General features: G+C 38.5%; 1 protein-coding gene across 2 annotated transcripts; it reads left to right on the top strand.

The window, feature by feature from the left end:
- Positions 1-577: 577 nt before the first annotated feature.
- On the top strand, positions 578-11,186 carry LOC105380395 (zinc finger protein 436). Of its 2 annotated transcripts, none has more exons than XM_048630538.1 (13): positions 578-787; positions 981-1,155; positions 1,382-1,576; positions 2,872-3,015; positions 3,265-3,341; positions 3,766-3,974; positions 4,318-4,413; positions 6,204-6,338; positions 6,881-6,991; positions 7,446-7,557; positions 8,268-8,358; positions 9,490-9,578; positions 10,568-11,186. In XM_048630538.1, the coding sequence occupies exons 1-13, from the start codon at positions 668-670 to the stop codon at positions 10,610-10,612; spliced, it is 1,599 nt and encodes a 532-aa protein (XP_048486495.1). In that variant the 5' UTR covers positions 578-667; the 3' UTR covers positions 10,613-11,186. The 2 variants fall into 2 exon arrangements, with proteins under 2 accessions (XP_048486495.1, XP_048486494.1); XM_048630537.1 differs by lacking the exon at positions 6,204-6,338 and adding an exon at positions 5,564-5,698 and having other exon boundaries at positions 579-787.
- Positions 11,187-11,885: the final 699 nt, after the last annotated feature.

The following is an 11,885-nucleotide window of genomic DNA, read 5'->3' as shown; positions in this document are numbered from 1 at the left end:
GAGAAAATAACACTAGTTGGCAACACTAAGGCCGCGTTCATGTTTCTCATAATGTCCTCCTTTGTTGTTAAAGCTATGTTTACACGCTTGACAACGAACGACTATGTGCGACTGCTTGGTTAAGCAAGGCAAGCGTAATCTCAAGTCAAGCAATCCTCATTGAGACCGCGCCCACGATGACGCGACGCCAGTGGGTGGTGCGGTGGCCAAACACAAAATTTGTACGTAACTCTCCGCCAAAACATCTAATCGCAAATACGTATATCCACGTGATGTAGATGTCTGGTAGACGGGCACCCTTATTCTGAAGGTACATGCTGTTTGAACGCAGTCAGAACTATACAGTTTTGTTTTACGCATACTATTTAAATGACGTTTATTCAAACTGAAAGTAATGAAAAAAAAAACAAAGAAAAGAAACCTAAAAATTTCTTTAACTAGTGTAATGTGTTTTATTTATAATTAACAGAAACTTAAGTAACTTATAAATAACCGAGAATAACTTACAATCTTATTGTATTAAAAAATATGATAGACGTATTGGAACGTAATGACGCCATACTTTTTTGTCGCTATGTTGGCTACGTCACACATACGTCATTTCCGGTCTCAGAAAATGCAGCTAATTATTCTGTTTTAGGGTGTTTTACAGTGAATTTTGTATAAAATGGATTGGCAATTAACGTGTCGTGTATGTCTAGAGACTGGTGATATGGTTTCACTCTTTGATTGGGACGAAAATAATGAACAACTGGCTGATAAGTACACTTATTGCTGCGGAGTTGAGGTACTGATACTGAAAAATTTTGCTATACAAAATGGTTGCGATGGCCACCCCATGTATTTTTCCTCAAAATGTTGCTATATTGTTTTATTTTAGGTGTTTTATTGAAATCAGACTATTTTAGCTGACATCCCAGAATTTCCAATGTTTTGAAAGGGCGAATCAAACAAATAATCTTATGATTGTTCAATTTTAGGTGTCCAAAACCGAGAGTTTACCGACGCTGATTTGTTTGAATTGTGTGGATCGACTTACATTTTCGTATCAATTCAAACAACAATGCCTATCTTCCAACGAGACACTCAAAGAGTGTCTGGATGAGTTCACCAGGACCTCGGCTGCCGTATCAGAAGGCAATAAATCGGCACAATGTATGTATCAGATAAATAAATCCTTTACAAACCATCTACATATCATTGTATAGTACAGCAACTCTTAACTACCCCTGTTGTTTCTATTTACATCGTAAATTCACTTATAAAATTTCACCCTGTACCAATGTAATGTCATGAAAAACCCTAAATAACAACATGAACAACAAACCCCATTTTCAATTTTCTAAAGCCACATCAAACTAAAACATAACCTAATTTACAGCATCAAACGAAACAGAAGTGATAACAATAAAACAAGAGAATGGAGTCCTCCTCCAGTACGAGCTGCCTGTGGAGCACGAGCCGTCGTGGACACGGACCATCACCAAGACCACCAGCAAGGCGGTCGTCACCAAGGCACCGGAGCCCAAGAAGAGGGGGCGCCCGCGGAAATATCCCAATGAACAGGGGGAAATTGGTACTTGTAATACAATAATAATATAACTTTATTGAAAACACAACATAATTTATGTTACAACTAAGAGTAAGCAGGCAGCTTTATCACCAAAAGCGCTCTCTTTCAGCCAACCTTTGGGTTAGTGAAAGACTTATGAACTTATTTATATTGGGTGAAATAGTTTTTGTTTGCATAAATGTTTCACCATTGTACAAATAGATCCAGTGCAGCAGTGCTGTATGACATTTATTTATTTATTCTTTTATTGCACAATATGTATATGTCGCAGGCATCTGGTTTAATCTTCTGTTTGATTGAACCGCTAGCCCGTTCATTGGATGACGCTGCTTAGTTGTATGACTAGACCGAACGTTGATTGCACAAGCGTCACAAAACGTCCAACTAGTTAGCTGACTTAAAATCAGTCAGGTGGTGAACAAAACAAATATGGCGTCTAACAGCTAACAGCTGACACAAAAAGCACCTATATTGTTAGTTTTTTGCAAATAAATTAGCTTTAAAGTGCGTTATTTGTGTTAAAATAGTGTGACAACATGGATTTACCTATTATTACGCCGCGGGCGGATAGTTTCAAAGAAAAAAATGTGGCGTAACTGGATAATTATAAACAACAATATAAAGGTACATTTATTGTTATTGTTTAGTTAATTTGTGAGATAAGAGCTTTGTAACATAGTCTTGTCTGGTCATGTTCACCCTAACCAGACATTAAAGGCAAAGTTGCTATACTATATCCCATTCAACGACTCCGCTGAATGACGTTCAGTCAAGACGTCGAACGTTGCAATCAACGACTTGACGAGTTGTCCTTTAGTCATACAACTGAATAGCGCCATCCAATGAACGGGCTAGTGGTTCAATCAAACAGGAGATTAAACCAGATGCCTGCGACATATACAGAAGTAATTACTGTACAATCAGGTGGACTTAATGCTAAAAGCATGGACATGTTCCTTAGCGATATATGTAGATGGAAATTATAGTCTGGTACATACTATGTAGTCAGCAACTGACTGCTGGAGGCATATCCTTTTACTATAGTGGCAAGCCTTACTCAAAATCTACTATTTTTCACCAATACACTAACCCTTAAATTGATAGACCATATTGTAAATTTAAAACAATGTTATAATTTTTGGAATTTGTATATCACCCCATCAGTTCTAAACCTATTTTAAGGTGTCTAAAATTCAGGGGTAAGAGAATGTTGAACCCCAATTACAAAATTATAAGTCCTTTGGTGGGACATATTTTTGGTAGAATATAAACCACACAAAAATGTCTACTACTTTCAGATCTATCACCATACACTCGCAAAAAGCCAAAACCGGTGAAGAAAGAGCAACCGTCACTGACATCACTGTTGAACTTTGACCCCAATGACATAAAGAAGGAATCTGAGGATAACCCAGAGGATGAAGACACTTTTGCTGACAATGGTAAAGCAAAGTATATTTTATTCTATTCTATTGTAGGACTGGTAATGCTTTGGAGGCTCAATATCAATCTTCCTTTTCAGATGGTAAATATAATGATGATAAATTATTTATTGTACATAAAACAAATAATAAGTACAAAGGCGAACTTAAGTAGCATTCTCTACCAGTTCACCTAATATTATAATCTTTACATCTTTCAATTAATCTTGTGTACTTGACAAACAAGTTATATTTTTTCTTCCACTACAGACTACCCTGATGACGACCCAGACTTCGAGGCGGACGAACAGCCGTCCGAAGAGGAAGTGATCCAAGAAGAACCTGTTGTAAGTAGACATAGATATTAATTACCAACTAATTTTCATAAAGAAAATCATGTCATATGTTCACAGTAAAATGTTGAATTTGTAAATTACAAATTCAACATTTTACGGTGAACATGACATGATTTTCCCTTTCGTAAATGACTTTGCAGTACAATTCCAACCATAGAATAACAAGTACAGTAGTACTAGTACTCGTTATTCTATGCTTCCAAATCTTCTAAGTGACAAAAAAATACAGGGTGACTGCATATTCACTTTTACATAATATGTAAATACATAGCTATCATTGCCATCAATCAACATCACTATAAATACATCCTAACTCACTCCAATCCACAATAGACCTTTTAGACCACAATGGCAATGGGCACTGGTTGCCCTCCTCCTCCAATAACTATTAACTCTCATTCAACAATCATTGCAGAAGCGCAAACGCGGTCGTCCCCGCAAGACCGACCCCCCGAGACCTCCCAAGGTAACGAAGGAAGTGGAGCAGGACACGGGTGAAGACGTGCTGCTGAAGGAGACCATCATGGCCTTCTCCGAGCCCATCCCAGACCACATACTGAACCCCAAGCCGAAGGAAAAGAAGAAGTATAAGTACGAGAAGAAGAAGTATAGCTATGAGAAGACGTGAGTTTGCCTTCTAATTATTTGTTTTTGTGTGAATATGTGACGCAATGTAGAGTGTGTATAACGAAATAACATAATCAATATTTAATCATAATTATGTTAAATGACGAGAATGGAAGTTCTTATTTTTTGCATACTTAAATATATTTAGTAGTGTAGAGACTTATGTGTATTAGGGTTACATTCTATTCAACATTTCCCTAATATCCAGTTGAGAAAACATTAACTTTTTGTACTAATAACATATTATATTTATATTGAATAGCACTGCAGCTAATACTTGAACCATGAAAAATACCACCTTTCAATAGTAATAAGTAATAATAATAAATCATTGTTTCAGACATACTTGCGAAACGTGTGGTTCCTCGTTCACGTCCAACGCGTCTTTACAAGCGCACATCCGCCGCCATCTTGGCATTAAGCCGTTTGTTTGCAGGTAATTTTTTATTATTATCCTGTGGCGAATGTTTCGATCTAAATATAAGGCAGGTTCTCATACTGCTAGCCTTCACGCTACATCTTGTGTGACTGTGTGTCCGAACGTTTCTTGTACTTAAGTATGTAAAGAAAACATGCTGTAAAACGCATTTACGTGCGTTTATTCGTTTTCACAACTCACGCAACGATATGCAGGGCAGTGTGAGAACCATCTTAATTTATAAGTGTAAGCCGCGCCGATAAAGAAACGAATCCAAAATGCGGCTCCAAATATTTACTCGCACACCCTTTAATATGGCAACCCTGAGCAGACTGCCCGAACCTCCACGGTGATTGGGGCCATCATTTTTTATTCGTTTCTCGACTTTAATATTTTAATGCTTTTTGTTATGTACTTATTGTGTAAAACGTGGGTGCGGGTGAAAATCATTCTGCGTTGAAAAATCATAATACCTATATTCAAATACATATAAAATTAAAGATTTGTACATATTATTATCGCTTGCTGGACGCTCGGAATCTATTTTTTATACGAAATTGTTTGCCACGATAGCAAGTTCCGAACAGCCTTCTTTTTACAAACAGCTGATAATTATGTAAAAAGGGCGATAATTATGTACAAATCCAATAACCCGCTCCCACTAAGACGAACGGGTCCTCCGCATACGCTGATTTAAACCTTATCGTATCAATATTTAAAACTCAGAATCGCATAGCGCACCCGCACCCGCGTAACTAAATAAAACTATTTTAAATATTTGTGACACCATAAACTTATACACATAAAGCCATGTAATGACATTATTACAATCTCCAGGCCTATTTTCTAGTCTAAAAGCCCAGTTATCTAAAAAGCATCAACCCATGGTGTCTCATAATCAAAACAATTAAATTCTTCAACAACAGTCTAATCGAATCTTTGGAATACATTTTGCATTTAACGTTTTTCATACAGTGTACCACCACGGTCTATTTACGACTCTGTTGGTTCCCATATAACCATAATGCTCTGAAACTACTATTCAATTCAAGTCTAAAAAGCATCATTTTAAGATCCAATTGTGGCGGCCGTATGAAAAGCGTACCACCAAAATGCATTTCCCCGATTCGGCAGACTAAAAAGCCTATAAAAAACCTCAATTTCCTAGCGTTTGCGGGTACGCGTGCGTTCTGAACATGGAGTTGCGGCGGCACATGATCCGGCACACCGGCGTGCGCCCCTACAAGTGTCGCATCTGCGACCGCCGGTTCGGGGACTTTGGTAGCCGGCAGAAGCACGAGAGGCGAGTTATGAGTTTGAAGTTTGCGGGTTTTGGGGTTTTTGGGCTTGGAGTTTGGCTTGAGTTGGAAGTGTGAGATGGCTTAAAGATAAGCGTAGCTTGGACATAAAAACCTGAAACTTCCAGCCTGAAAACCTTAAAAACGCAGTGCAATCATTGCTACAAAAAAAACTGAAAAAAAACTTTCACGAAACAGCGTATGCGGGTATAAAAGAGGGCCGTCCGTCAAGCGTTGCGTTGTTCATAAGGTGCGATATGTCACGAAGGCGGTACGGTTTTGGATTAGGTAGCAAGCTTGTCAAATGTGTTTTAAAATTTGCAAGCCGTCGATGTAGTTATGGTCTAATTTGTTTTTTTTTTGTCTATTGTGCGCTTGGCATTCAAACTGGCCCTTAAACTTTCGAAAGATTAATCCTTCTACATCAGCTAAACAATCTACCTTTCCAAAACCGTACTGCCGCATCCACAATCCCCAACCACAAGTAACAACCCCCGTGCCTTCTCGAAGCATCTGCGGCTACTCGTGTGTGCTGAAGGAGGCTCTGAGAAGACACATGCTGGTCCATACGGGAGAGAAGCCGTACAAGTGTCGCATTTGCGATAGACGCTTCGGGGACTTCGGCACTAGGCAGAAACACGAGAGGTATGGGCTGTCTCTTTCAATCTTAAGGGACAGGGATAAAATAAAAGAGCTATAAGCTGTCTCTTTCACGACTAGCCCGTAGACACACGTGCAAGAGGCCCTCTGCGATAGACGCTTCGGAGAATTAGGCACACAACACGGTAGGTATTGTATAGTGGTTCTTTCACTTATAACTTATATCATAAAATCCTGGAACCATGATTAGCAGTATCGTTGCAAGCGTGCGTTTAAGTAACAGGTGAGTTTAAAGCTGTTTTTAATATTCTTGATATCAAAATAAATTAAATATCATCATCATTGTTTTTACTCTATAAATGATTTCCTCATAGGTTATTGTTTGGAAAACATAACAGTAAATGCCCAGAATAGAATAGAATGCCCAGGGTGCGCCAGACGTATATAAGGTACAGTTGATATTACCTTGAGGCTCAATACTCAATACTCACACTTATTGCATCCATAAGTTTTACAGGTGTTCAATACATACAGGCTCCTTTCATATACTTTCTTTAATCTATCGAACACACGCTTTAACTTGTCAGGTTACACATGGGAGTGCGTCCCTACCAGTGCTCGGTTTGCGGCAAGGCCTTCACGTACTCGTATGTGCTCGCCAACCACATGCTCACTCATACGGGGGAGAAGAAATACTCGTAAGTACTCATTATTTATAATTTATCACGCCATCAAATATCAATACTAATCAACAATAAGTACAGCTGTAATTTATTGGCAATCAAAAAGGAAACGATGAAGATACAGATCCACATATGTAAACCAATGTATTGGCATCGGCCATGATTATCAGCCTCTAATCATCCACTGTTGGACATAGTTTTACACTTTAGTTTCATTGTTATAGGCCTCTCTGGGTTGAAGCGAGCATGATTTGTGACCCCATTAACTTTCTTTTCGTTTCTTCAGCCGGACGAACATTTATTTATAGGTACATTTTAAGTATAAAAACATTTTTTTTCGAATTTGAATAAAACCTAGCACGAAATGGCATGTGATCATCCCCTTTTGTCTTACACACATATTTTTGTTTTGTTCCATTAGTCATAGAGCAATCAACTGATCACTAAACTAATAATTTCCCTCACCCAGCTGCGGTCCGTGCAACAAGAAGTTCACGAAGGCGCACCACCTCAAGTACCACAACAAGGTGCACCACAAGGAGTTATACTTGCAGCAGCAGCTTGAACAAGAGGCTAAGAAGGTAAATTTCATTTAATTATTATTATTACCTATTTTTACGCGCAGTTCATAGATAATGTTACTCCGAGTGATCTGAGCCATATTGTATCAAACCGGCTTAGCCGTTCAAAAGTTATGCTGCTTTTATTGTTGAATGTCGGGGTTAGGTTATGTAAAGGTGCGTCCATATATAGCGAATCAAGTACCACAACAAGGTGCACCACAAGGTGTACCTGCAGCAGCAGCTCGAGCAGGAGGCTAAGAAGGTGAAACTCATTTAATGATTACAATATTATCCATACTTAGGGCCCTATCACACTAGCGTATTGCGAGAGTTTTCAATGCGGAGCGGTCGCGCAACCAATACGCAGCAAATTCGTTGCGAATGCGGATTTTGTACTGTCGTGTATGAACATTCAGTGCGTTACGAGACATTAATGTGAGAATACGTATGTGTCATCATAATCAGGAGATTCGGATACAATCACGCAACGCGTCCACAACGTCTTCGCTGTGCAGCCGCAGCGTTTTTGTTTCGCATTTGTTGTACTTCCGCTTCTTTTCGGATCCGCTCGCAATTCGCTAGTGTAATAAGGATTTAAAAATAAAAATTTGTTCAAATAATTTAAATAGCAAAGCTGAACCAAAACCATAGGCTAATGTTGCGGGCGGATTTTGCGAGAAGCCGTAGATATTCAAGACCACAAAACTAAAATTTATTTCCACTCCCAGGTGCGTCTTCAAATCAACGTGAGCGGTCTGTCGGGCGTGCTCAACGGACCCGTCGTGGACGGGAAGCTGCAACTCGTGCAGATGAGCGAAGGTCGGTCCAGCTGATGTGTGTTTAGCGTTACAAGAGTGCAAAAGTTTAGTGTAAGCTAGACGTAGGTTGGATTTATAATGAAAACATCCATATTTTTTTGGGCTCCATGTTTTCAAAAACTAGCGGTCTTATTCATAAAAAGTTACGGGAGACCTATAGGCCTGCTATAAGCAAATGTCAAAAAAACTTTATTCATAAACGATCAATAGCGCTAAAGAACTCTCCAACTGATTCGTAAAACCTTGATATGCTAAAGTAGGCTGGACCCTACTATACACCTTCCGTAAGCCTCCTATTGTACAAAAACATGGCGGCCGGTCAACAGCTGTTCTGCTTTATTGACGATTTGACATTTGTTGTGAGTTAATATTTGCTGAAAATAAGTTGCCATGGTAACGTAAAAATTTTTTTTTTTTTTTTGTGGGTTTTGGCTTGGCCACTGCGCCTTTAAGCCAACGTAAACTTTTTTAAGTGCCGCGCCGTGGCTAACATAGATAATAGAGATTGATAAATGAATGAAAGTTTTCGCTATTTTTGTTTATGGTTTCGTCAGACCGGCAACTTAATAGGGTAAATGTCAAAATGTTTGGTCTGTGTAATCTATTAGCATCACTATAGTTATTGAAGGTTTACGGAACGATTATGAATAGAGATTTTTAAGAAACGTCAAATAGGCTTAGAGTGTTCCGTAGTTAATGAGCTCAGTAAACGTACTTTAAGGTTTTTTTATGAATAAGACCGTAGGTTTATAAATAAAATGTAAGCTACTGGTTGTACATCACAGTGAATCAAATCTCATCGACATTATCTTCAGCCCGTAATCGTCCGCTGCTGGACATAGGCCTCTGAAGGGGCGCCACAACACTCTGTCCTTGGCCTTCCTCATCCAGCCACTACCTGCCACCTTCGTCTTTGGCCCAGCAGATTTCGAGTACTGTTTTCAATGGATTCCTGAACTTCAGGCCCCTGTTGTTAATAGCATAGTCTGGAAATAAAATGATTTATAATAACAATAATAAAAACAAAGAAACCTGACCCACTCTTAAAATGTGACCGCTAAGAGATCACATATCTCTGCCACCAACACTACATAAGCCTTCAATCCTAACCCATACCATCTTCCGTCCTCAGACGTGGACGAGTCGCAGATGCAGGTGGTGGAGGTGGACCAGGAGGATGACGAGGCGCACGAGACGGACCGCGCCGTCGCCGACATGCAGGCGAGTTCACTATTACATTCTAAAGAAATGTCGTAAAATTACACTGCCCGACAATGAAAAAGTTCCACTCACAAAATGCCAATAACAAACGACCCCAATTTTATCAAAGATTTAATTTAAAATTGGAACAAAATATAACTGATTTTAGTTGGTAATATCCCGATGCTCTGTTAAATGTACTTCAATGTTGCAGAAGACAGCATTAAGCTAGCCTTTTCCGTTTAGAAGTAATTTGGTGCTTTTCTCAGTGGAACCTTTTCATTGCCCGTGAGTGTAGTTTTATAGGAGAAGAAACACACATTGTTTTGATATGTGTGTGTCTTTAAAGAAACAGTAGGCATAAGTGGGTTAAAGGTTCATATCTTTTTTTGTAATTAATATGTGACAAAAGAAAAACATACGTACTAAGCTACGGTCACGATAGATTAAATATAAAAAACTTATTTAATTGCTCTAGTGGCATTATCCAGGGAGGAAACAGGGGACTACGTTTGTACGAAGAAACTGTCGTTTGCATTCCTCTTAAGGTCACACATAATCGTAACGTAAACGGAACGGCGCGGCGGCGTTCGCGAGATAATCATGAGGCGAGGCGATTACGTTACGATTCTCATTAGTTGCGCGTCGCAGTAGGGAGTTTCATATGAGGAATACTTTAACGACGGTTACGATCCCTTTCCGTGTTTGCTGTAACTTTAATGTTATCATTCCCCGCTGCACGGGTCCATTATCGATGGAGATAAAATATAGTTGCGATAAGTACGGAACTGGGGTTTGCGGTGTGTTTATATGAGCTAAATTGACGTTGAGTAACGAGGATGATTTACCGCTACGACAGATGATAGAACTGGGGCCAGGGCTTCCGTGGGATTTCCGGGATAAAAACTTATAACATTCAGGGGTATTGTGGTATTGTAACAATGGAAAAAAATAACTTTCTAGTATTTTATTGTTATAGGCTGAATTTTATTTTTGTTTGTTTATTTCAGGTGGTAATGGAAACAGACTACTGCGTCGAAGAAGATAGCAAATAAAGCAATATCCGCATAATGTTACTATTTAATTAAATAGACTTACTTTTGAAAATCATTTACCGAATCGGTAGGTAAGGTATCACTTCTGTTAAATTAATTTAACACAAAAACTTTATCATTCATATTTTGCCTTTGCGTACATATTTGTATGAAATCGTTAATATGATCTCGTTATAAGATTTAGGACGCTACCCTCAACACAACTGAGGTTGCTAAGACTTATCACTAAAATTACTATTTAGGTTTTGCAAGTCCACAAAAATCGTTAATTTATTTTGATTGTTTAGAATCTAAACGATCTATTATAAATTATTATAGATACATAGTTAATGATTCAAAAGTTATGTTTGAACTGTTTTTATGTAATAATTGCGGTGCAGAATCTTGTTCTACTTATTAAAATAAATGTTATTTTACGGTAATATGAAATTAAAGTCGTAACACTGTTTAATATATTTTTTAAACTACATCTAAATATCGTACTGAAATATGGCAAAATGCATTTTAGAATAGTCCTAATTTTAGGTTCGCTTAGTTTAGTAAGTTATTTTTAAATAAACATAATAATCATGGATATGTACCATATATGTACTTATGGTTTTAATTTAATCCTTTCCTTCAGTCAAATTAATATGAACGCAGAAACCACCATGGCAGCATCAAAAGATAAAACAGGACCCTATAATAATTACGCTTTTAGGTAATATTATTTAATTTCAAACTAATCACTTCCTTATTTGATGTCAACATAAGTTCTTGCATACAACCCCAGCATGGTTAGTTCATAGAACACGACGGAGCTAAGGCTGAGGGAAGGGCCCCATTGTTGCGTTGCGTCGCCGCGCTGCGTTGTTTCCTTATATTTTTCAGGATCCACTGTATGGAAAACCACTCACCGCAGCAATGGGGCCTAGGCCTACCCAGGCTACGGTGGCCATAGCCACAGATACTTACACGTAGTCTTACAACACGTCAGTAGAAATATTTCACTAAGCGGAGTAATATAGTTGTGAAGGCAGCGTTTGTTTTTAAATTGCCTCGATCAAAATGTATCTATCACCTACCCTATACATACCTACCTACAGATAGCCACTTAACAAAGCAAGACTGGAGGGACGTCGCCTAACTAAACTTATTTACACAAAAAATACGGGATGCAGAGGATTTAAAAGTTGTACCACCCTTCTAAGTAGGCTCCCACTTTTCCTTTTTGTCCTTAATGTAAAAAAAAGAAAACGCCAAAAGTTTCGGGTAGCTGCGATTTTTCCACCCC

Source organism: Plutella xylostella, chromosome 26 (assembly GCF_932276165.1).
Source record: "Plutella xylostella chromosome 26, ilPluXylo3.1, whole genome shotgun sequence".
Taxonomy (NCBI): Eukaryota; Metazoa; Arthropoda; class Insecta; order Lepidoptera; family Plutellidae; genus Plutella; species Plutella xylostella.
Note: the sequence above shows the minus strand (reverse complement) of the source record. Positions and strands in the feature narration are given on the sequence as shown.

Bases quoted from the DNA above. Each gene is read 5' to 3' on its own strand.
- LOC105380395 (XM_048630538.1), top strand. From the start codon at position 668: ATGGATTGGCAATTAACGTGTCGTGTATGTCTAGAGACTGGTGATATG. The intron at 6,339-6,880 runs GTATGGGCTGTC...TTAACTTGTCAG, and splicing joins ACTAGGCAGAAACACGAGAG to GTTACACATGGGAGTGCGTC. The intron at 9,579-10,567 runs GCGAGTTCACTA...TGTTTATTTCAG, and splicing joins GCGCCGTCGCCGACATGCAG to GTGGTAATGGAAACAGACTA.